This window comes from Phaenicophaeus curvirostris, chromosome 11 (genome assembly GCF_032191515.1).
Source record: "Phaenicophaeus curvirostris isolate KB17595 chromosome 11, BPBGC_Pcur_1.0, whole genome shotgun sequence".
Taxonomy (NCBI): domain Eukaryota; kingdom Metazoa; phylum Chordata; class Aves; order Cuculiformes; family Cuculidae; genus Phaenicophaeus; species Phaenicophaeus curvirostris.
In genome coordinates, this window is record NC_091402.1 from 21,126,032 (window position 1) to 21,152,339 (window position 26,308).

General features: G+C 48.4%; 1 protein-coding gene and 1 long non-coding RNA gene across 3 annotated transcripts; one reads left to right on the top strand and one right to left on the bottom strand.

Annotated features, from left to right (window-relative positions):
• Positions 1–25,899, bottom strand: NT5DC2 (5'-nucleotidase domain containing 2). 2 transcript variants are annotated; one of them, XM_069865858.1, is made up of 14 exons: positions 25,638–25,899; positions 17,645–17,829; positions 16,798–16,872; positions 14,889–14,944; positions 13,077–13,170; positions 9,913–10,041; positions 6,951–7,011; positions 6,221–6,323; positions 5,623–5,724; positions 3,791–3,872; positions 1,690–1,776; positions 1,104–1,244; positions 812–876; positions 1–337 (listed from the first exon to the last, which is right to left on the bottom strand). In XM_069865858.1, exons 1-14 carry the CDS (start codon positions 25,882–25,884, stop codon positions 76–78), a joined length of 1,689 nt encoding a protein of 562 aa, XP_069721959.1. In that variant the 5' UTR covers positions 25,885–25,899; the 3' UTR covers positions 1–75. The 2 variants fall into 2 exon arrangements, with proteins under 2 accessions (XP_069721959.1, XP_069721960.1); XM_069865859.1 differs by lacking the exon at positions 25,638–25,899 and adding an exon at positions 22,074–22,119.
• On the top strand, positions 1,772–5,724 carry LOC138725214 (uncharacterized). The gene is made up of 2 exons (XR_011338202.1): positions 1,772–4,508; positions 4,582–5,724. It is a non-coding gene; the product is annotated as an uncharacterized lncRNA (long non-coding RNA).
• Positions 25,900–26,308: the final 409 nt, after the last annotated feature.

Below are 26,308 nucleotides of genomic sequence, written 5' to 3' on the forward strand. Positions count from 1 at the left end.
TAAGTGTCAAACACCCTTTAGTGGTGGCCAGAGGTGCTGCTGGTGGAGCAGCCCAGCCCTGGAGTACCTGGCCCCTCAGCGGATATGCACCATCTCCTCCAGGAAGGGGGTTTTCATGCAGCCCGTGCAGAGCTGATCCATCCAGAGTGGCGCCTCGTGCTGCAGGGGTGTGCGCCGAGGGTAGAAGGTGAAGTTGACGTCGTAGTTCAGCAGGCAGCTGATGGAGGCCATGTAGATATCAGAGAAACGCACCAGCCGGCGAGAGAAGTACGTGGGGTTGTGGAAGGTGCGGAAGATGCTTCCAAACTGAGGGTTGAACAGGTTCTTTGTCAGCGACCTGGAAGGGAAGAGATGGTGCTCTGTAGATAAAAGGCCGTAGTCTGAGCCCTTAGCCCTGGGCCACCCTACTCCCAAATCAACATTTTGGGATCACCCTCCCACCCAGGCTGCGACACAGACTGGTTCCTATGAAGTGAGAGTGTGAAAAATACTCACTGCATACTTAGTCTTCCTTGTCACCATCCCCGTTACAGGCAGGGCCCCCCCGGCAGTGCCAGGAGCTGCAGCAGCCACCCATCAACGCCTCCCAGCACGGCGTGACACCACTGCCCCTTTCTCACTGTTCCTTCAAACCAGTGCAATGTCCCAGCTGCAGGATGGTGCTTCTGTTCCCCCTCGCAACAAGGGACACCAGGGAGGGCCACAGGCCAGCAGCTGCAGCACCACTGTCCCCAAAACGGGTGACAAACCAGACTCGGCGCTGGCCTGGGAGCGCCCGAGAGATCTCATGAGCGAGGGGGAGGATGCTCACCTGATCTCCTGACGCTCCTTCATCCACTCCAGCAACACTTGCTTTGACTCCGCGTCCTGATACATCTGCAAAGGTGACAGCAGAAAGCATCACGCGTGTCAGTGCTGCAGACCGCACCTCAGCTCCTCCCCAGCTTCCACTGTAACTCACAAACCCACGAGTCCAGTGCCCCAGGAGGGTGAGATATTTTTGAGAACACAAGCAGGATGGTCTGTGCCCCAATTCCCACACTGAGCCCAAACTGCAGGCTTGGAAGGCAGCACATTTCCCTGCTCAGACGGAAGCTCTTTACCTGCATTCTCTCCAGCAGCCCCGTCAGAGCCTGCTGCCAGGTCAGGGAGTGCATGTACTGCTCTGTGTTTATGATCCGAATCTCCGTCTCCAGTTCAGGAACGATGGCTCCAGTCCTCCAGCCGTGACGCAGCATGAGGTCCTAGAGGTCAGGGTGAAAAAACATCAAGAACTCGACACACAGATTAAAAGCCAAACACAACCCCGTTTCCTAGAAGAGTGGTCGGTTCCCATTGGAGCCTCTCAGGGGACCTGCATCCACGGGCCACGCCGCTAACACCCATCTCCAGCCACCAGCTTTTTGAAGCACTTGGAAATGGATTCGCACAAACTGCTCTCTCAAGTTCACAGACCAGCAGCTGTTTGTTACCCACAGAAAATACTTCAGGAGCCCTTTCTCCCCAGCTTGGTTTTGTGGGACAGCAGAGCTGCTTATGTGTCCTTGGTGTGCACCGAAAGCCGCAGCCTGCAGAGCACCTGGCGCAGCACGTCAGACACGCGAGCACTCGGGGAAGGGCCTTAACGTTACTCCGAGCTCCTGCAAGCTTGCTCCCTGCTGCCTGGAGAGCGGAAACCTGCTCACTTACCGCGAGGTCGCTGTACAGATGGTCACCGAAGTAGAGCACCTTGGACCCACGCCAGCCTGTCAGCCTCAGAAAATCGAAGAGGTTACCCTGCGAATAAAAGGAGCACAGAGAGAAATGTGATAACGGGCCACATGGCTCCATCTTCACCGCGTGGTACTGGGCAGCCTCCTCGGCAGCTCTGCCAGCGCCACTGGATGTGCCACCTCACTGGATACAGGTGTGAGCGCTCTGAGACGTCGACCTGCTCCCTCCCCACCATCCAAACCCAGAGGTTTCTGTCCTTCCCCACCTTTATCTCACTTTCTTCCCATGTTCCCCCTGCACACCCCTCAGCTTTTCTGAGGCTCCAGAAAAGGCAGAAACTCTACCAAACCCAAGAGGCAATTCAGGAGAAGTTCTTGTCTTTAGCACGAAGCAAGTAAAGGGGACTCCTTGGACTGAAAAGGCAACAAAGGGAGGCAGCTTAGACGCCAAAAGTAAACGACGCCTAAATTAGAAAAGCCTGAGAAATGGATAGAAAGAACCCAGCTGTTCTGGGTTTAGACACTGTCAGGCTCAGGTGCTAATGATTTCATCTCAGGTGCTAATGATTTCATCTCGCAGGGTGCAGGGAGGTAAGGTGACCACCATCACACAGGCTTTCAGAGTCAGGAGCGCTTGATGAGGCTGTTCCCGCATCACTGACCACCATCCCACCCGGAAAGGTCAACACCACCCACACCTTCACAGGAACCGCTTAAAACCGAGCCAAAAAGCCAGGCAGCCTGGGCAGATTCACAGCTAAATAAAACAAACCAATTCCCAAAGCACCAGCGAAAGCGCAGAGCAGCTTTCAAGGCTTTTCAAAACTCCATCCACACCCAGAGACTTCAGAGACCCCCCACCCCCTCCCTTTCCCTTTCCACACAAGTTTTGCACGTGAGTCACAATTGAAACAAAACCCACTAGGAAAGGAAAAGGCCCCGGCAGCGCCAACAGACTCGACTGTGCGAGCACCAGCGATCGACGCAAACCTGCAGGGTACCTGGCAGCAGCCTCTCCAGCCAGGCTCTAGGGCCAGCAGGGAGCAAAACACCTGTCCCTGAGGACCCATTCGTATGAGATACTCACAGCACAACGCCACACAGCTCTGCTTCAGGGGACAGAAGCAAGTCTGCTCAGAGGCCTCTAGCAACATCACCAGCACAGCAAGGTCCACTTGCCAGAAAGCAGCATAACATGGTACCACAAGAAACCAAAAATGATGGGGACAGGGTGGACTACAACCAGCAAACACGCTCTGTCGCATCCCAAGAACCACAGTTCTTGGCAGACGAGGGGACGCCAGCAGAGCGCTTTGACAGACCCACTACTCAAGGACATGACCGACTTTCCTGCTCCAGGTCAGGTCCCAGCTACTTGACCCCAATCTCGCTAACAGTTTCTTCCCGTGGGACTGGGCAGTTGACATAATCAAGAACAAACCGTCCTAAAGCCAGAGGCAACTTGTTCTCTGGGGACAGACCGGCTGCAAGAACACCCCAAGGCAGTAAATTCACCAGAGTAACAGCCCATCCTTCAGACGTACTTCTCCTTCAGGAAAGGGAGGAGATGGGAGCCAGGCTTTGCCCCTCGGCAGGGCCTTCCCATACAGGAACAGACCCTTTATTCTAATGCTTACACCCCAGAAGCTTTTGGGTCGCTCCACAGCGCGGCCAAGAGACACACTGAAAGCATTTGGGGGACAGTGTCCTGCCTGGCCAAGCTCTCTGCATGTGCAGGACTAGGGGGAATGGTTATAAATTGGAGAGAGTAAGATTTAAACTAGATATAAGGAGGAATTTCTTCATGATAAGGGTGGGGAGGCACTGGAATAGGTTGCCCAGAGCAGCTGTGGCTGCCCCATCCCTGGAGGGGTTCAAGGGCAGGTTGGATGGGCCTCAGGCAGCCTGGTCGAGAGGGAGGTGTCCCTGCCCGTGGCAGGGAGTGAAACTGGATGATCTTTAAGGTCCCTTCCAACTCAAACCATTCTATGATTCTATGATTCCAAAACTGGGGTCCTATGAGTCCCCACCATTTTAGAGTCTTGCTTCATATCCCTTATGCACCCAGGCCACTTTACCTCCTTGTAGATCTTTCCTTTCTCCAGCTGGTTGATTTTGTCCCACTGCAATGAGCCTTTATCATCCAGTTTTCGAAAAGGTCTGGAAAAAAGGGGGGAAGACGTCAACTTCTTTTGATTTTTGGCGACTGTTACCCAGCAACCACAATATTTGAATTGGGAAATTTGTTTACCTATGTAGCAACTTATAACAAAAGTTCTAAACGAGAAGCGACCACCTGAGCCTTCCACACTGTTTTCTCAGGGAAAGGGAAAGTGCGAGAGGGAAATATCAATTCAAAATGCTTACACTGGCTGTAACCATTTTGTGCCAATATCCTTTAACAGACCTTCTTGCTTTTCAAAATCAGAGAAGATAAAAAAAAAATAGTAATAAAGACTCCCTCTGAAATGCTAAGACCAAGAAGGCTTTGCCATGAAACACTTTCTGTGATGTTCCAGTCTGGCTACACCCCAGCCCAACAAAGACGGTGGAATGTCTTAATACGATAAGCGGTCTGCAGAGTGGATGGAAAGCAGCCTTCATGCTGATCTTGGCAGCCGACCCGAGCTGGGTCCCGTTGTTCCTGAGGGCTTGCGTGGTTACCTTCCACTTGGACAGAAGCAGCAAAACAAAGCCGAAGCTACTTGACCCCCATGAACGTTCATGCTCGATGGGAACATTGCTGCCTCTTGGGACAGGAGTTCTAAACTGTGAACTCTGGGATCATAAGCCTTGGTATGAAACTGTTCCCACTGCAAGCAGAGCACAATCTCATCCAGAAGCACTGTGCCACCCTGAGCTGCCTTAGGGCAGAAGCAATCCAGCTTCCCACCACGAACTCTACAGCCTCCCCAGGCAAGGGGCGCCTCGAGCACAAGTGATGTCCAGTGCACACCTGCATTTTCCCTTGGAGAAAATACTCCAGAATTTACTACTCGCCATCAGGAGGTTCCTCTCACCCTGGATGTGTGTCATTCCACTGGAGTGGACCGTAGGCATCATGCAGCCATAAGGTTATATGTCCTAAAAGGCCAGATCATTATAGCTCCAGGCTACATTTAAGACAATTCACTTACACCCCATGAAGAAAACCTTTACCAGGTCAGCACAGCTTATAAAGCCATTTCATAGACTCCTGTTTACACTACTGGCCTGGGAAAGTGGGGAAGAAAATGCATAAAAAGGAAAAGAACAGATCTCTCCCTCAAGGGCAGTAATTCCTGCTCAGTCATACATTGAGGCAACAAAGCAAACAAACTCCCAAAGCAAATAATCCAAAGAGCAAAGCGAGGACAGCAGCTTGCCTATCAGCTAGTCCCTTGGCAGCTCCTCACGGACCACAAAACCCAGCTGCCACGTACAAAGGCTTCCAGAGCTGCCAATTACCAAACAGCGTGTGTCCAGTAACTAAAAAAAAAACCCTAAACCACACAGACATTTGCTGTGTGGAACAGGAAAAGGAAAGATTTTGGCACACTCTCACAACCTTGAGGCAAGAAACGGCCAGCTTGCATACACACCATTCATTCCTCTTTTCTTTCCAAAGATTTAAGTATGTTTTGCCTCTAAATATCTAACTTAAGCCCAGAACATGAAAAAACTGACGAGGCTTGAGACAGCCAATTTTAGAAACATGCTTGGCACCACCCATTTCATCCACATATTCCCAGACGGGTCAGATTTCCCTCTCCTCAGGATGTACGGGAGGAGGCAGCAGCAGGCTGGATGCCTACTGGATCTAGATTATGCTTTGAAAACCACTGCTCTTTTGGAAGGTAAAGGGAGGCAGGGACAGGGTCTGGAACCTGAGGCCCACGCGCAGCAGAGCAGCATGGCCCAGGACACATACTTCCGCCGATCCGTGAAGAAGTTGGGCTTGTCAGCTTGTACGATGACCATGTCGAATAAGTCCCGCCAGTTCTTGCCAACCATGTGTTTCATTCCTTTGTCCCTGAGGGCAAAAGAACAGAAAAGTTAACAAATCCAGTACTCTTTTTCATCCAACACTGCATCTTCACAACAGTCTGTCCTAAATTTACTCTCATTTCAGGAACAGAAAAGAAAACAGAGCTTTGTGAAGCCCCCAAGGCTGTCATGTTCCATGGAGGACTGATGTTACCACTGATGGTTTCAAGCTGTCCCACCCTTCCTCCGGTACCACGGGAAGCCCAGAGGAGTCTGTGATGCAGCCAGAGCTGCTAGAGGTGATCCAAAGTGGCAGGTCTGTCACATTGCAGCCAGCCACAGCCTCGTATCTTCCTCAAAAAGCGAGAGTCAATGATGTAGAGCACACTGTGGGGGTGCAACATTCACCACCGCCATTCCCAGCGAGCACTCTCGCGGCTGTTGCCACAAAATCCTCAACCACACAACTTCCAGATGCTCACAGGAGCAACCGTGCTGCACAGCTCTTGCTGCACCCATCAATGTGTGGTAATGATACTCACACAAAGCTAAAGGGACTGTTGGTAATGAGGAAGAGTTTCTTCTTGTGGTTCACCAGGCGGTTTAGCACAGCATAGATTTCATCTCCATGCAGAATATATTGCTCTATATTGGAAGAAAATAGACAGCATCAGTAAAAAAATTTAGCATATGTCACAACCAAATTTCTTTACAAATAAATCCAAACCGAGCCCCTGTACCAACAGGGATGCAAAAGGCCTGAGTTAGATCCACCTCAGGCCTCAGTGAACCACCATGGTAACAAAACTACCTCATCAATCCCACCTAGAGCGAAGAGAAAGACTGAGGAACTGTGAAGGCTGGTAAAAAAGCAGGTTGATACCAACCCACCACAAGGGATGGGCACAGCCACTCCAGGTCATGTTGCTACCAGGAGCTTTCTCTCCCTGGAATGACCGGGAAGCCTTCCCAGATGGTGCCTTTGCATGTTCGCATCATGACACAGCCTCTCACCCTTCACAGGCTGAAGGAAAGCGGAAACATAAGCAATGAGGTAGCTGTTTCCTCCTTTAATAGATCCTCCACCTGACTCTAAATACAGCTTTGTTTTAAACACCCCTCAGCTGCCTTAAGTAATAAAGTATTTCATTAATATCTGTGTCTCCCCGACTTCTATGACTACGTGTAGGGTCTACAGAGTCATCTCACACAGAACATCACAGAGCATCAGACATCAAAATGGATTTGGCACCAGAGCTCCACTTAACTCACCCATATCTTTTTCAATCCATTTGTACATCACTCCTTTCACGTGTACATCTCTAATAGCATCCTAAAGAAAAGGACGGGGAAAGCATGTTTCAGTTGTACATATGGCATTCCTGTTTCCCAGCACTGAGGACCACGACAGTAACAACACATCCCCTCTCTTGCTGAATGAAGAAAATCAACATTAATGCTAAGAAAAGGACCTTCTACAGCGAGGGCCACCAACGTGCCAAAAATAAAAGCACAGTGGCTAGAGCAGTTGATGCAGTACAAGAGGAAACACCTCAAAACCTACCATGACAGCACAGTTTCCTTCATGCTCCTGGAAACCAGCACATGTTAACACTCTGTTACCAAGGCAATCAAGCCTGTGCAACTCCAAAACCATTTACTGCCCCAAAACTGTACTGGCCCAGACACCAGGTGACTTTGCCTCCTCCCTGTGCCTGTGGAGGCTCTGCCAGATGCAACCTGAAAGTGGGAACATATTTGAGGCAAACGGGAACAGAGAGGAGCATCTGTGACTCCAAAACACTCCCCGCAAACCAAGGAGGGCCAGTGGGCACAGGCAGAGCAGAAGCTTCCACGAGGAGGGTGAGGGGGGTTTTGCCAAAACAGAGCTGCCCACTTTTTAGGAGGGAGGCAAGTTAAAACAGATATTGTCAAGGGCATCCAAATATCCCTTCTTTTCCAGGCTAGAGGCCAAGATGCAACGTGTTTTTCGACACACCCAATACTGATTCTTCCCAAGTCTCCATCCAATGAGATATGCCAGATACATAAAACTATTTCCAGAGCAGCAACACATTTAGCAGTGCCTGCACATGCGAAGACTTGGTTTAACGGTGGTGTTTTCATCCCTGACAACTTACACAGATAAACAAATGCTGCCTTTCCTCAGGACCCTTAAATCCTCTTACATCACGTGTGCTCCTTAGGGAGCTGCCCTTTGAGGCTGGATTCCCACAGTCACCACTAACATTGCTACGGTGACACTTGCACACACCACTACGGTCACTTGGTCTCAGTGCTGGTGAAACCTGCTCATCACCCCAAAAATCATTTCCTTCAACCTGGGAGAGAACCAGAATTCACAACTGAGGTGAAGGATGATGAAGGAGGAGGCAGTACCTCTTCAAAACAGACTTTTATGAGTCTCTTCTAAAAAGAAAACAATGTTTTATTTTACCAGCACCGGCACTGAAAGCAAGCAAAACCTTGAATTTGTGTCAAAACTATCTAACATGCAGAAAGATTCTAGTGTGCTCCTTCCCTGCACCCCGCAAAAAGCAAACAAATACAAAAAAAAGGAAGGGGAATAATTATCAGGTTCCTGCAGGTAAAATCTTGGTAGCCTGGGGGGTGTCAAATGGGGCTCAAGGAAAGCTGGGTAAACTCTGCGTTCTTACTCTCAAATACAAAGCTACCAAACTGGTGTGACAGTCTACTGAGTTTCCAGCAGTCAGCTTCAGCCTTCCCGCTGCCTCAGGGTCTGTCCTTTTGACTCAGTGCAGTGTCTCTGGCACTCGACCTGCTCCCAAACACAGTGTGTCAGGTTTAGACAAGCCTAAAGCTGCTGTGAGCCTGTGGGGTAGGACCAGCAGGGCCTACGCAAGTGACAAGTGTAGGCACAGAAAGATCTCCGTCCTCACGTTCACAAACCATTTCTTTGCACGTGCACTCGGGTGCTGCAAAGGGATAAGCTTTGAAAAAAATGCTTATTTATCCTCATCGAACAGAAAAAAGAGAGCACAGGACAGTTCCCACCTTTTCACTACAGATTTCAGGCACTGGCACAGACTTTCTGCTGGAGCTTTCTTCTTCACCTGCCTCTCCAGTCCTCAGCAATAACCACATCCCTCAGCAAAGGATGTGAAGACAAAAGCCAGGACTGGCACCTGGGCATTTTGGGCTGTGAGCACACCTCTTACCCTGTACCGTGTAGGCAACCACCTACCCGCTCTCAAAATTTCACCCAGGAACAAATCCATTTTGACCTTAAAAAAAGGCTTAGAGGATACGCTTGACAAAAGGCCTCAGGATTCAACTGTATCCCCTCTTTCCATTTTTCCGCATCCCAATAGCAAAAAAACCAACAACAAACACCCCAGAAACACGTTAAGGTCTTGCATGCTCTTATCAAGCACTAACAGAAGGGCAGAAGTTGTAACCCGTGGCTGCTGCAAAGCTGACAGTGCAGATCCTTATCACAAAAGCAGCAGCACAGATGTGGAGCTCCACTGCTCTCATCACAAGAAGAGTGAGCAGCGTAGGTATCGGCTGCTGCCAGTGGATGAGCAGAACATTCCCCCCAGGTACAAATCAGAAGCTCCTCTCCATGGAAAAAGGCATGTGATGCGATTTGGCTACCAAGGAAGATGCATCTTCTGTCAACAGAAGTCACTCAGGGCAGCAAACTCAAGCACTTAACATCTTGCCTACAGCATTAACTAAAAAGTCAAACAGTACCCCCTAATAATGCTGATAATCCCAGGGAGCCCTTTCAAATGCCAGGAGAGAAGCCGGAGGGCACAGTTAGCACGAGCAGGTGTTTCACAACTATCACTGTGTAAAGCAAACTGTTTGGTACATAGTCAGACCAAACCTCTTTGAAAAATGAGATATTGACAGGAAAACATGGAGCTTAAAAGCCCGCAGAACCAGCAAACGTTTACACAAGCTTTGTGTCAGATTTCCCAGGGAAGGACCTTCAGCCTAACCAGCCTCGGCATTGCTGCAAGAGATAACGTACAGCAACACCAGCTCTGTGACAGACAGAAACCAAACACGTTCTGAAAGCACAGCTTTGACTATTCCCTGATAACGTTTCAATTTAATGGGGCAACAACACTATCTTATTGTGCTACTCACTAAGAGCCCCTTTGGTTTGGGTTCTGCAGAGCTCTCCGGTGCTAACAAGCCAAAGAGCTCGCAGTTCTGATGTGGTGTGAGCTATTTTACTTACAGATATATCCTTGTAAAGATGCACCTGGTCAAACTCAATGCCGTGATTTATGAAGTAATCAATGACTGAAGAGAGCAGCGTCATTTCAGGAAGAGAAAAAATGTCCATAAACTGCTTAAGTGATGGACCCTGGAAAGCAAAAAATGAAGGAGACGCATTAAACAAAATACTTGGGGGAAAAAAAAAAGTAGAGCCAACAAACTCATACCACCCAGCACTATCTGGAAGAGTTCCAGGGTAATAAAAAGAAAAGCACTAGTGTGGGAAGTCCCAGTCACTCAGCAAGTAGCACTTTTCACCCAACACGCACACCTAATGCATTAACACTTGGCAAGAGAGATGCTTCTCCTTCACAGAAAGCCAGCATTAAACAAAGCCAGCACCATTAACACCACGGGGTGAAGGTGGAGGAAGCAGGGAGTCCTAGACACTAACTTTTATTTCAGCTCCATGCCCTCTGCTTCCCACCTGGCCTCTTGGCATTACCAAGAGACAAAGCTCTGCTGCAGAAGCAGCTGTGGCCCTTCCTGGAGTTGCCCGTAGCAGGCTGTGACACTGGACACATGGGTACTACAGCTGCTCTAACCACATTCCAGTGAGGTTCCACACAGCAAAGCACGAATCACTCCGACAAGCAGCTTGTCAACGCCTGCCTGTCCTTGAGTCACTACGGAAAACCTGGAGTGGACAGAAAACAGAAGAAAGAGAACTTCAGCCCACCTAGCAGTCAAATGGAAATGGACAATTACATCCTGAAGAGGAGTAACTGACTTGGCATTAGGCAAGGCTGCAGCTCTTCCATCCGTTTGCTCTTTTTATTGTTCAGCAATCACAAACCTGATGGCCACCTTTGGCTCCAGAGAGTCCATCCAGTAAAATAAAACTTTATTCCATGCGTACCACCTGTACAGAGGATTAAGATGACTTGCCCTGGCCAGCTGAAGCTGGAATCCAGTTTTTCATCTTTCATCACTGAAATGCCAGATCAGCCAAGGGGACTATTTCTAAGGACTTGCACGTGAAAAGAAACGTGTGACCTACACAGACCTCTTGATAAACCCAGGCACCAGAGCTGCCCTGACAATCCAGTCCCATCGTGCCTGTGCATGTGAGCTTGGAGCAACCCGTGACTGACAGCCGCAAAGTTGTAGCTCTCTAGGATAATACTGGCCCACATCAGAAGGCTTTTATTACAGCTACACGAAAGACAGACATGAAAGCAACGTCTTGAAGATGGTGGAAGCTGGCAGAGGGCACATGCTGCCTCATGACAAACATGTGCCACCCATGTCAGGACATACCAACAGTAACATCTCCCGTTTAGTCTGGTCTTCTAAGGGTAGAAGAGGAGACTAGCACTCTGTTTGCAGTGCTATCTAAAGGCAATATTGCAACAACACATATTAAGGTCAAGAAAGAAGATGCAAAAGGGCAAAGGAATAACAAACAGCATTTGCCTGAGGTCTGTTACCAAAAATGCTGCCATCAAAAGCTATGTCGATGTGCTGAGGGTTACACAATTCCTATCCATCCAACCAGCACAGGACAACTTGACCTACAGCAGAAGAGAACACAAAGAACATCCTCTGGTTTGGGCCACGTATCACACCCCCTGGTGCTGCCTAGGGATACTCCCTGAACCCTTTCAACAGACTTTTGTCCTTTTGGATGTGTGGTTGCTAAGGGAACATCCCTCTACTAGCAAAACCAAAATTGCCTGAAAACATCCCCCAACTTTGATTTTTTTTTTCTGCTGTTCAGAGATTCTGGGAAAGAAGCAAGAGAGACACAGACAGGAAGTTCTCACTGAAATCACTAGGTATGGGATTTAGCAGAGCACCAGCAGTTACCTCAACCAGCTGCTTTCCTACTAATGTGTTAGTGGCACAGGTTGAACAGACATTGCTAGGTGCAAATGTCATTAGTTGCACACACTAATTCTCTTTGGGATCCACCCCTCAGTTTATGGAGTTCACTACATCATTAGGAGAGGAGGTTTTCCTCTTTGCAAAGAATAAGCTGCTTTCTCTACTTATGTGGTCATCTGTTATACCAAATTTTTTAACAGTAACTACATGAAAAAAGCAAACAGCTGGTGCATACAAAGTAGCACAGAAAGGCACCTTGGCATGAACACCTGGTCCTACATAAAATCAAAACTCAAAGCAGATTTCATGTTTACAGTTATTTAAAAAGCAAGGTGAAATCACCACAGGTTTGCCAGGAGTGGGGAGACTTGCCCAGCTGGGGGATAACAAAGTGCAGTTTGCAGACAGATAGCAAATTCTAAACACAAATATCCTATTTCAAAGCTGGAAACAACACTGAATACATACTTACCCTGAAAGCAATAGCTCAGATTAATTGTTCCCAAGAGAGAGAGTGAGAGAGAGAAATCAAAAAGTGACCATGCCAGAGACTTCACACAGCAGACTGGAAGAGGTATTAGGAGAGGAAGCCTGTCCTCCTTCGAGCTTCCCCTAAGGCAACTGAACTAACAAAGGGTAAGAAACAAAGCAGTCCTGGGGGAAAAGGGATGTGAATGGCCCTGCTTGCCCACAGTGCCAAACCAGACGCATGAGGAAGAAGAACCTCTCCTCACTTCCTCTAGGTCAGGCAACCAAAGGATTTCTACTGCTCCTATGGACAGGATTCCAAAGCTTTACTGCAACAGTAAGCTTTTCTGCCTCAAAAAAACCCCAAAACCCCAACACTCATGGATGCCAACCCTATGAATAATATCCATTCCAAAGAGGTGTGGAGGGAGATCCCTCTCACAGAAGAAAAAAGCCCAACCCAAACCCAAAGATGGAAAGGCATCGCGAGCACCCTGCTGCGACACACACACCCCCCTCCTGCACACACCAGCACTGCGGGCTGCCCCTGGGAGCTGGATTTGGCCGAGGAACAAGCAGCAGACATCACCCTGTCAGTCCCCAGAGCCATTCAGCTCTAGGCCAATAGCCCTGGTGTTTAGGAAAGCTTCACATGCTAAACTGCTAAATAACCTCGGGGGCAAATTCCCACTAGAACAAAAACACACACTGCAGGGACCGAGCCTTTGGAGTACAAGGGAGACTGGAATCATTTACATAGTCATACAACCCTGTTTTCCTGGCTGTTAAAAAAGCTGCTGCACGATAGCAGCAAAGGGGGTACAGTACCTTGCCATAGAAGTCACTCATCTGGTACAGGGGGATGTGCTGGGTACCACCGTAGAGTTCGATTACCTCTTCATCAGGTACTGGTTTGAGCCCTCTAGAAGCAAAGCAAGAGAAATAGCTTGTCAATAATCACCAGTCTGCACAGAGCTACAAACTGCAGAGAAAGAGAAGATGGCACAAACAGGCTCCTTCCTACAACTCACACATTTCTCTTGCACGAGAGAGACAGCCACAGAGCCTGACAGCTCCATGGCTTCTTAAGATGCACATAAAGTCTTTCCCAAGACGTTTTTCAGATACCTTGTTTGCTTCTTCAAGGTAATTGAGGGGCTTTATCCACATTCCAGCAGAGGTGAGAGAGAGGCCTCCCTCCTAGGGCTGTCAGCCTGCAGACAGAGCTGCCTCACAACCTGACTTTGGCAGTGCTGGGTAACTGGTTTGGAGAGGCTGCTCCCACGAGATGCATCCCCATTAAATGAAAAAGAGCTTTCTGAGAATGAGGTTTCCTTCTTATTCAGTTTTCCAAAGCAAAACAAAGTTCTTCTCGAAGACCATTCAACAGAGATGGCTCTTTCCCAAAGCACGGGTCACAGGTGTGGCTGTGAGCTGCACCGTTACTGAACACCAGGTTATCTGCTGCAGGTGTTGCCTCTTGAGCAATTTCTGACCGCTGGTTACTCAAGCAGACAGCAGCTTTCCCTTTCTCCTCTCCTATTCAGTCATGATACAGCCTCCCAGAAGTTAAAAGCTGCCTCGGTTGTGCTCAAAAGCAAAGGACAATTTAGGAAATGGGCACTTCAAGAAGGACAAATCCAAATGGTAATAATAGTGGAAAGAAATTTAAATGTGTTTTAGCTAAAAATCTCTTTATGAAGCCTAAGTGAACTATATGGCAGAAGCAACCCCTCTTTCCCACCCCCTCAAAGCTAGCATTCAAAGAAACCAGTTCTCTCCGATTATGAAACTCCCTTCTTAATATTCTTAGAGTGTTTACTGTAACCGAAGCTTAACAGCAAGAGGGCAGAGATCAAGAAAAAAAACAACACTGGCTTCCATGCTCAGGAAACACAACACAGATTTGCAGGGGCTTTGCTACCGATATCTGTGAGTTACTACTTCTTACACACCGACCCCACTCCACTTTGCAGCAAGGTGTTCTCCTAGTCTCATGACTTTTTGGAGAAAAGTTTGTGGGTTTGTTTTTTTTTTTTTGTTTCAGCCACTTATTCCAAAGAATACCCAGCTCTCCTTGGAGAGAAGGAAAACAAGACAACTCTGGCCTTAAACTGAGCCCAGATTCTGATGCATCATTATTCTGCTGACATGTCTGCACTGCTTTATGATTCTAGTTGCACATCCAGACCACTCTCCTCTCAGCTTTTTGTCAAGGCAAAGCAAACCACTGCTGGGATTCACTCTTGCCTGGAGAAGACAGACTGAAGAAGACCAGTACGTGGTCCACTCCTCTGTGTGTGGACTACGTACGGAGGAGTGAATCCCTGCCTAGTTGTGCTGGTTGCTCACAGCAGTTAACCCAGGCAGCTCTAACTGCAATTCAGACACTACGCAGAGTACGTGACCAGATGTGTCTTCAACCAGATCTTCCCACCCACTCTTGGCTTGAAATGCTTGAGAAAAATAACTCGCTGCGATTATACGCCAGGTAAGCATTTGAAGCAAGTGCAAACAGGAAAAGCCAGATGAGATTGTGCTCTGCTCAAGAAAACCCCGTTTGCCACAGACAGACTCAGATTTCATAATCCACCTTCACATAGCTGGGCATTAAGAAAATGACTTTCAGAACTGACAGACCTATACGCCGTCCCTAGCTGGACATAATGGAAAGCATCGATCTTCATCAGAAGGCTCTGTGATAAGGGATAGATATTTACTGTTAGAATTGGGTAGGTGAAACTTAAATATGTTTAAAGTTCCACACAAATGACACTTAGAGAATAAAACTTAATACGAAAACCCCACATCCATGTACTTGCAGCTGCACTTACTCTTCAGCTACTTTTACACACTGTGACTTTTTATTCACCTCCCTGGCAAAAGATCATCTTTCTATGAGCCAAAAAACTACCGTCTGCTCCCCTCCAAAGTCTGTGGGCAGGGATGCAGTTCAAAAATGGAGAGAACAATGCTTCTGTGACTCAAGACAGTCTCTTCTTATCTCCCTTCCAAAAGCACACACATTCCAGAGGAGCTTTGTGTGCACAAGAGATCTATTTCTCATCACATTTATCTTAACCAGAACAAAGTGGTCAAGTTTTGGTTCAGAGGGCAGCTGAGCCCCATCATTTTCTATACACAAGAGCTCTCCTTTCCACCACCTCTCCCCCTCCACCACAGACATTCAAGAAAAGATCTTCACAGCCCAGACTGGTAACATTAGGGCTTTCTTTGCGTGTTTTGTATCAGACTCCCCTATTCACAAGTCATCCCTCCTCCTCCATCCATCATTCCGAAGCTGTTAACACAAGCTTCTCAGGGTATGGAAAGCAGCCTCACACTAAACTGGTAATGCTCTGTAACTCGAATGAGGACACAGCACCAAGCTAATTGTGCTGTTTCTACCACACTGCAAGGTAATTGATTCCACAGAGCATTCACAACCTTCAGGCACCTTCTTTTATCACCACACAGCATCAGTCCAGCTTGTTACACTGCGGGCAGACCTCCCAGTAGTTTGGGAGGAGTGCAGGCAAATGTGCTGAAAGATTTACAGGCACTACCTAGTTTTTCATGTGTTTTGCAAACTCTGATGCTGAGAAAAGAGTTCTCACCTTTACTCACTCCAAGGGTGCTTTGCTTGGCTACGCTAGGTTAGTCACCTCTGTGTTCCTCTGATATATCAGCCAGAGATTTAAACAGAGAAAGAAACTTCAGTTTCTCACAGATCTGCTTCTTACTTTGTAAAGTGATAGGCAGGAGTGGTCTGTTGCCAGTTAGGACAAAAGACACAGGCAAACTATATAGCTGGTTTTCTTCATTCCCTTTTTTTTTCTCCCAACTCCTCCCTGTACTGCCTGCTTCCCTGAACCTCCTCAAAGCTTAACACAGGAAAAGCTCCTGTGGTGAAGCAACTTTCTCTGCTCCCACCTGACTCCCTGGCTGCAGCAGCCAGCACTACATCACTGGGCACCAGGCTTTCAGGGAACTGGTCCAAAGCACTGAAAAGGGTTAAAGCTAATGCTTGCACTTTGCTCCTGTGCCTCTAAGAGGCATGCATACCAAGCAGCCTGGATCTTTCTCCCTGCAGTCTTATTATTCGAGGTGGGAGCCGAGGACATTCTCCTGACAAGTCATGTCTATTACTAGAGTAAGACATAATGCCTCTGCTCCTGGCAAGTACTTGTAGATGCAGGAATTAAGTTTGTTGTTTAAATTTCCTGTAAGACAGAAATGATTGCACAAACAAGCTGAGTTTTCTATTAATTAGCTCGTGGAATTAACTGACTTTTAAATTGGCGAGGCTGTTTAGCAGAGGTCTTTGCTGGAATGTCCCATTCTGCTAGAGGCTACGCAAACACAAAGGGCATCATTCCCTTGGAGGGCTTGTAAGCAAAAACAACCCAACCAATGGAAAGCCCAGCCACCCGCACTCACTGATATTTTGGTGATCGAAGTTCTCACGAGCAATGACAGAAAGTATTTCCACTAAAAACTTAAGACAGTGGAAGACAATGCCCAGGAGACTGAATTTTGCGCAGCTTACCTTTTGTACATCATAGTGAAGTCCACGTATGGCAAACCCTGGAATGTAGTCATACTTCGCAAGCCCTTCTGGGTACTGGGAAGACAGACAGTGACATCGTTAGAGGCATAAGCACTGGGTTAGCAATAAAATTATTTCACCTGTTGAGCTGGCTTAGTCCTACCAGTCATCTCACCTGTGGCATAAACAGACCAAGGAACAGGAGCATTTCACTTTGCTCCTTCAACAAAGAAAGTGAATGAATGGAGAAAGACAAAGGATCAGGACCCCCAAAACTAGTTTCTCTCATGTAAGGGAGACTAGTAAAAGGTAACAGGTTCACTTGGGCAGTGAGGACTTCTAGTAAGCTCCACTCAATGCGTATATTTGGAAAAGCAAAGGCACTGCAGAGCCCCTCTAAAAAGAAAGAAAAAATGCCCCAAACAGTCATCTATTGCAAACAGGGTGTCCATTATTGGACTTGCTGTGCAGCATCACTCATTGGCCTGCACAGGTCAGATCCTGAGCAGCCCCGGAGTCGGCCCACAGTTCACGTTTCTCCACCATATGTACCTCCAGCCAGCAATTCCGTAGGCATAATTTCCATAGTGAAGCAAAACAGACCAGACCTTTCTAGACTAGGGTTTCTGCTCGATATTTATAAAACCTCAGGAAGGTTAAGCATGGTAATTTGTCGCAAAGGAAATTAATTCCACCTACAGAGAAAACTTTCTGCAATCAAAGATTGTGAAACATCATATTTATCTCAATAAATCAAGTAAATGACACATATACAATGCAACATTTTGCAAGCATGTCTGGGTAAGCGGTAAGCTTAATAGAGTGGAAATTCTTAGTGCATCATTACCTTGAATTGCTCTATTAGGATGTCTCTGGCAGTGTTGAAAATCATGGAGTGTAGTAAATTAGAATACTGGGCTAATGTGTAATCGTAATCAAAGCCATAGATCTCAACATCTCCCAGGCTGATCTCATTATTAGCGTAGATAGCGGCCGGGTTGAGGAGATTGCAGACTCCTGGGGGAAGGAGATCTAAGAGAAGGGAAAGGAGAGAGGTTAGAGAAACCAAGAGGATCACTGAAATGTCAGCTTTTCCTTCTGGACCTCACAGAAGCACCCAGCAGCAGCAAGGGAGCACGACGCCGCTGCCGTTAACCCACTCAAATCATCCTCCCTGTGAAAATAACAGACTCAAACCTCTGGCTGTGACTGGTGACGATGTTAACCACTTTCACAGTAAGACTGTCCCTTTGTGTCAGAAAGCCACAAAACAACATCTGTGGGGCTGTGGCCTATGTGAAGCAAAGCAGAGCAGAGGTTTTGAAGTGTCAAATTTCCAGCTGACAGCAGCTGCGCTTTCAGCAGGCTCAAAGTGAAAGGTGGCTGTGATGTATCACCAGAAAAACACGTGCCCCTCACTTAAAACCTGAGCAAGACAAACAGGCTCACTCTCCTCTTTGAGAAATGGAGATCACTTCAAATCAGAAATGTTCTGATGTTTTTTGTTTCTCATAGAAGCAGCCAGACTTCACAGAGCAATCCTGAAGGTACTGTTAGGGCTTTTTTTAATTATTATTAATGGGCAGGATGAAGCAAGGTTTTGTACAAACACCAAAAAATGTAGAAAACCTCACATGAAGCCACAATCTTGGAGTACATAACGCTGAGAGCAACGAGTTATCTGCTTTCCTCTGATAAACAGCTGTGGAGACAGCTCAGTCCTTGCGTGCGGTTTGTCCCTTCAAAACAGGGTCACTATGCCTGTGGTGACACAGCTTTGCTCCCCAGACCACTGGGAAAATGGGGGTTAAGTGACCTGCATCTCCTTTTTCAAGCTTTTCAAGAGCTTTAACTGCACCGCAATGGGAGAGACAGGAGCAGACCCTCCCGAGGCTTTCAGCTCCACCAGAGCTGTCCGGTTGCAAGATGAGAAAGAGCAATAAAAATAGTTCCCTGTAGAAGTTTGCCTGGTCACATCCACACAGGGGGACAGAGAGGGGAAGGGGACATTTCCTCCCCCTGGAAAGCTGGGTAATTTTCTCTCTGAATGGTAGGAAAAGTGCAGATATTTTCCAGATCCTACACAGCATCAGCAGTAGGATGTTTTTTCCTTCCTACCCTAACTCTCAGCTTTTAGCAAGAATCCCTGTGCTGGTTCTTTATTGCTTCCTTGCTATAAAACCAAGTTTTGTCTGCATCTAGAACAAAAAACCCTATTATTTGAAAGAGATACCAGCCATTCCCAATAAAGATTTTGGAATGATTACGGTGAGCACTAACCCAAAGAGGCGACCAATGAAACAGCAGTCGGATATATCATAATATTTATTTTTCAGGGAAGAGACTCATTACGAACCATACACATCCCTCTCTTGTAACTCACTTTCCTTGGGCCTTCAAATGCAATTCATCAGATCAACTACAGAGGAATCACTAGAAAAAAAAGCAGTATTTTAAGGCAGGAGGGCTGACTTACTGGCGACACCGCAGGAACAAGAGCCCTCTTTCAGTGACTCTGTTGGTGGCAAAGTTCCTGGCAGAGGCAATCAGAGTACTTTCCACTGGGATTTTAAAAGATGGGAAATGGGATCCAGATGATCACAACTTTCATCTCTCATCTGGAATGCGCTCTGCACCATAAACAAACAGGGCACCACTTGCTGCCCTCACCTCCAGAGAACTTGTGGGAAGATCTTCTCCTGCGCACACACTGGGATTTGCTGGGTGTTATTTTCATTCCTCGCAAGGAAAATGACATGACTGGAAGTGCAAATATGCAGTGCTTTCCTCTTCTAATGAAAGCATTTTTTTTTTAATGACAAATGCTCCCCACTTGCTGCTACCATAGCCCTACGAGGTCAAGCTCTCCCAGTGCCCACCGTTTGCAAACAGATTTATAACAACGCATTTTGTTGGTCTGAGAGCAGCGCAAAACGCCGTTGCCTGAACCCCTCCTTCCACGGAAGACACGAGACCCATCTAGATCCAACAACACATGCCAGTCATTACTTTTGCAAAAATACAGTCGGGAAAAGCTAAGGGAGCAGTAGGATTTTGTGACACAGAAAGGGTAGACTGAGATTCGCTTTGCACATGAAGCCAGTCTTATCTGTGATCAGAAGCATAAGCAGAATCTGTGCCACAGAATGACTTACAAAGTATATTTAAACCCACTGGATGAAGTCACAATCCTCCCTGCCAGCCTCATATGTACAGAGCCTCCCTGCTAGATCATCTTACCCTACGGAGACGTTTTGTCACTAACCCAGCACGTTCTCTCTTAGCTCATAAGGGCTGAAAAAAGACGCATACGCAAGCCAAAATGCTTTATCACCATTGCCTCACTCACAACGTGTTCCCTATGCACACCCCCTGGATCACCACACGTCTCCGTGTTGTGTTTCCTACCCAGTGTCACCAAACCAACCGCAGCAACTGCTGACAACTTGGTCTTTCCACACCACCTTAAATTTACAGTAGTTTGAAAGTCGCTGCTCTCCTAGAGAGAAGGAAAAAAGCTCTGGGTGTCAGTCCAGAGACTCCTGCTGCACACGTGGCTTGGTGTAAATGTCTTTTTGCAGCATCCTGCTCAATAGAGGGGTTGGTGTCCATCTCCTCTTTAACTTGAGCAGCCTCTCACCGTGTTCAAACTATAGCAAGGAGGAGGCAGGAGCTGGGAACGCACACAAGAAGAGCCCAAATATGCCTGGCTTACTGAGCCAGGATTCAAGAAGTTTGGGGCTTTGGTTTTGTTTTGTTTTGCTTTATTTAGGGATGAATTTTTTTTTTAAAGAGATAATCACCTGGGCGGTTACAAAGTCTTAATCAAGTCCTGGGCTGCAGGCCTGGGTGCTGCTGCTCTGCTGACACACGGCACATAGTCTGGGGACAATGTTCAAGTCAAAACAAAGGGATGACACCCTCCAGAAGGCCAGGAAGATGCCATTTTTCAAGCTTTTTCTCTGCCAAGACAGACTGCTGAACAGATATGATACATTCCAGCATTTAAAAACCTAAATGAAAGCCAGTTTTGGTTATTTAAGAAGAATGATAACCCCAACTCCTCTTTCCATCTGGGTCACAACTGGAAAGGGAGACACAGTTAGTCACTGCCTACTCAGCACTTCACCCAGAAAGTATGAACTAAGAGAGAAGCAGCGGGCACACATCTGAGGTCAGTGCGGGGGGAAAAACTGCTCTTGCAATAGACACAAACCCCTGGAATCTGCACAATTGCACAATTTGCCCCACTTTGCAACTCTGACAGTTTAAAGGGAAGCGTCTGCGTATCCACGGAACGTGATGAAACTCAGCCACAAAGACAGCCCACAAGAAAGCGTGTTTGATCTTGTGCATTTTTCACACCTGGGTTTAAGTGCAAGGCAAACACAGTCTCGTTCGTTACGCTGCTAAGAGGCTCTGAACAGCTGCTTACATCAGAATATCTTCACGGCAGCACAAGTGCCTCTCTCCAGGCAATAGCCCACGTGGTTAGGAAGCAATAACACTCAATCCTGAATGAACGTGACGGCAGAGATGGAAACAAAAGCAGATAATTAACTGCAAGTAACAGTTAGAAACGCCAAGACACCATATGGCCCCTTCAGATGTGAAAAACGCTCCGGTCAGGAGATGCCAAGCACGTCCCTGTGTTTTTCTGAGCTCCCGGCGGTACCGACAGCATCGTGCAGGAAATGCTCTTCTCTCAGCCTCACATCCAGCATGGTGGTGAAGAATAACATAAAAAAAGGCAACTCACAACCATCTCTCGCACCCTTTGTGCTCCTAGAGGTTTTTTTGTAAGACCTGAGAGGAAAAGAATGATTCCAAAAAGCAGCTGGCCACCATCCTCCATGTTCTTCATGAATCAAAAAGCTGCCTTTGCTCACACTGACTTGATTTCTACAGACAACCCGCCAGTTTTCCTCCCTCCCTTTATCCTTTTGAAGTGTTGTTTTGTACCGTTTCCTGCAAAACACTTCAACCAGCCAAAGTAGATGCCTCTACCAAGAGGGTAGGGAGAGGGAAATACTGCCTAAAGAGCATTAAATGACAGAGAAACCATGTTAAAAGTGTGCTGAAAACTGCTTTGGAGCACAGTCTGGAATTTATGCCATTTTGACTAAATATTTTGGGATTTCTTATCAATGAAATCTACACGAACCAAAAGCAACGCTAGAAAATACTGTTTTGTTCCAAAAAGAAATTTTTATGTACACAAAGGCACCAGACAAATGCTGCTATAGGAGTTCTTTACAAGAAAAAAAAACGCTTACATTTAGCAAAGCAGAATTGGGAAGTTAACATAACTGGTGGCACTTCCCATCCCAGCTGCGAATTGTCATTCCCAGTCCCAGCTCAACCCTTAGATGCCGCAACTGGTGAAACGCGCACAGTCCCTAAGCGATTCGCAGGGCATTTATTATCACAGCACTAGACTCGTTTCATGGTTTGGCAAAGGGCGAGCCCTTAAATATTTGTGCCTGCTTGCGATTAGTGACACAAGCAGAATCAAACCGTGCTGGATTGCAAACCCCACCTCAGCCCCAAATCACCAACACAGCCAGCAGAAGGGGTGGTGCCTTCTCTCCCCCGGTTCCAAATGTGATGGGCACGTGTTGCTGACTGCGGCTTGCGTTGTTTAGATGCAAAGGTATCTCTTGATCCACACAAACTAAAAGAAGGGAGGATTAGCTCTGAGCAACACCCTCGGTGTTATCAATGCTGAACCAGGTTCTTGCTATCTGCAAACTTGTGTCTGTTCCCAGTGGCTCCCACATTCAAGCTCAAGCCCGTCGGGCAGAGGTGAGAAGTTAACAGCTTATTTAAAGGTTCCTTAGGAAAGCTGATTTGTTGCGGCCACGTTTGCAAGTTTGAAAGAGCTAGGAAAACACATATATGCTTGCTTAGAGCCAAATCCTCACTCTCTCACACTTCCATCAAGTCTCAGGATTTGTCGTTTCCTAGAGGGCAAGGCTTCAGGCGTTGCTTACTGAGAGAGCACACCAGCCTTCCTTGATGCTTCAGATGCCATCAAACCACAACAAGTCCTGCTCGACACCACCCCTCTCATAAATGTGATTATACTTTTGGCGAAGAAAAAAAAGCACGTAAAGTAGAAGCAGTGTTCTCTAATTCATACGGGTAATGAAATCTAGTCTTTAGAGTCAAAGTTGCAAAAGGCAGGGGGAATAATCAAGGGAACGGCTTCTCTCGAGCCAGCTCTAAGGGAAGGTCTGACCTCAGCAGCACCGTTTGTGTAGCTGTGTTGTGCTGCCAGTTTTATCAAACCTGGCACAGCAGAAACGTGCGTTTCTACAAAGAAGAGAACCTGGGCTGTGGCCATCAAACCCGTTCCACTAATAAGCTTTACTGCACAAAAGCTCTCATCCTAAACATCCTGCCCTGTCCAATTCCGTCAGCATTTATCACTGGAATCCCCTCTGTGCACAACGCAACATCGCTCTATAAATCAGCACCTAAGCAAGAGCTCCTTTGAAAACACATAATAAATTCTCTCGGCAGAGCAATAACTGACAATATAGGACAAAGGACTTCACAACAGTGGATTTTAAGGGACGGTGGGAGAAGGTGGCACCACAAGAGTCTTCTCAAACTCAAAGCCAATGAGCATTAAGATGTGACAATGTTTTCGAATCCATAACCCAACTACAGACGTTCGCTTTTACATCACAGTTAGAAATCAAGAACAAAGGAACAGGCTGATGCTACATTTTGCACAACTCGGTTCAGTTGTCAAAGCAACAGTTTAAAACAACTTGGACCAACTCTGTTCGTGTCTCTTCTTGACAAGTCTTGAATAACAGCACAGTCCAGATATTTTGGGTTGGGGAGCTATTTAAACTAACAAGGGCCACCTTCTTCAACATGTGTAACCTTCAGATAACTGAAGGTTTCTAAGGAGTCTGCCCTGTAACTGCGCTACTTCGTCGAACTTCATTTTGCACTTAGTCCTGCTAATTAGCTCCCCAGCTCCCCTAATTACTGTATCTCTTGCATCCCAATAAACTGTAACTATGTGAATGCAAACTTCACAATCTGTCACACTGTAAAGTGAGAGCTTTCCCACGGGATCACATCACAGCTTATTAACACACCTGCGTTTATGGTTTCAAGACCACTACAGAAAAGAAAAAACGCTTTTGAGGGTATTAAGGTCCAAACACCATTGCAGCTCTTACAAGCTGGAATTTCTTTAAAGCTGTGGGGCTAAAAATACAGCTTAGTCTTGGAGCAGGGACTGAGTACAAAGCCACTTTCCTGCCAGCAGCCTGTGCTGCCTACAGTGACTCCAGCAAGGAGCTCACAGCTTGCAAAAGCTGAAATGCAGCAGGCTGAGCACCCAACGGATCACAGGGAATTCCTTTACATTTGTGCCCCATGAAGGACTTCAGATTTTATGTCAAATCCCATGTTCTGGAAGGTGGGGGAGGAAGGAATGACAGAACTTGCCAATCTCAGCACAGTGAGACAGTTCTTCCAGATGCCTCTGAGTGGCTGCCTTCTTCTCCAAAGCCTTAGATAAACAACAGCTAAGGGAGAGCAATTTAACAGCAGACACAAACTCACAATTCCTAGCTCTCTACCACGCTTACTTTCAGCATTCCGAGAACCAAGAGATCAGCAAGAAAAAGTTCCCTGCCTCGTTGCCACAAAAGCTTTTCTTTCACATTTTTAGGAGAGTTTAACACAGGGGAGCTCTGCCTCTGCCAAAAAGACCGCAATCCTCTTTTACACGTGGACAGATTTAGTGAGCGGCGCGAGTTTCCTCCTCACTTAAGATGTCAACGTAGCTGGTGGAGCCAGGCAACATCTTGGTCAAAGGAGCAAAACACCCACAAACACGTGAGTTAAAGGTGTTTTGCATCAGGAGTGCAAACTGAGCTCAGGATGAGGAGAAAGCCTACCAGCTGTAGCATCAGACTTCTCCATGCTCATCCTTAATCATAGAATCATAGAATCACCAGGTTGGAAGAGACCCACCGGATCATCGAGTCCAACCATTCCCATCAATCACTAACCCATGTCCCTCAGCACCTCGTCCACCCGTGCCTTAAACCCCTCCAGGGAAGGTGACTCAACCCCCTCCCTGGGCAGCCTCTGCCAGTGCCCAATGACCCTTTCTGTGAAGATTTTTTTCCTAATGTCCAGCCTGAACCTCCCCTGGTGGAGCTTGAGGCCATTCCCTCTCGCCCTGTCCCCTGTCTCTTGGGAGAAGAGGCCAATGGTGAGGTCTAAGTTGGACCCTGAGCTCCTCACCACTCAGTCAACATCGCTATTTGTCCCTGTCTGTGTTTCTGCACGCCAATCAACGGCTAACTAAAGACAAATGCAACAAGCCCTTCATTCAGCCCACTCGCCACGGCGATACCCACGTTAGGGAGGGCAGTTGTGATGAACCCACGTCCTCCGCACATCCTGAACCACTGAGGGACCCCCCAGAGGGAAGGGAAGATGCCCACGGAGGGAGGGAAGGACGCTCACGGGGATGGGCGCTCAGGGGGGAGCCCACGGGGATGGGTCCTCAGGGGGGAGCCCGCGGGGAGGGATGGGCCCTCAGGGGGGAGCCCGCGGGGAGGGATGGGCCCTCAGGGGGGAGCCCGCGGGGAGGGATGGGCCCTCAGGGGGGAGCCCGCGGGGATGGGCCCTCAGGGGGGAGCCCAGGATGCTGAGGGAGCTGAGGGCAGCCCAGCAGCCTCATCCCACCGCAGCGCGATGGAGGCGGAGGGCAGGGAGGCTTCCAGCGTTGCCTCCGCACCGGGACCCAGAGCCGGGGAAACAAAGAGGGGGAAAGCCCAGGCGAGCGGGCGGCCCCTTACCGTAGACCAGCTTTTTCATCTCGTGGTACCTGGCCCACAGGTAGGTCTTGCTGTCGGCGCCCTCGGCGGGCAGGGGCTGGCTGTGGCCGCCGGGGCCGGGCTCGGCGCCGCGCCGCGCTCTGCCGGGGTGGCCGCCGTCCCCGGGGCACTGAGAGCTCTTGGGGCGGCAGCCGCGGCGGGAGGCGGCGAGGAGGAGGAGGAGGAGGCGGCGGGGGGCCGCGCCGCCGCCCCTGCCCAGCGCGGCCATCGTGGCGGCGCCCGCGGGGACCGGGGCGCGAGGCACCCGAGCGGCTCCCGCGCCGCCTCGAGCCCGGGGGGCGGGGCCTGGTGAAGCCACGCCCACCACCCCTTCCCACCCAATCAGACGGGCCCTACCTCCCCCACCGCCTCGAGCCAAGGGGCGGGGCCTATTGAAGCCACGCCCACCAACCAACCTCCCGCCCAATCAGACTGGCCAGGAGGAGGGGGCGGGGTCTACGTGAAGCCACACCCCCAGCAGGCGAGGCCCGCCTCCCGCGCGCGCTGGAGCCAATGGGCCCCTATCTCCACCCGGACCACACTCCACGCGTATTAGAGCCGGTGAGCGTGGCTTGTGCTGTAGACGGGTGGGGCCTAATTAAAGCCACGCCCCCTCGACCAATCACGCGAGGCCCGCCTCGCTAGCACTGGAG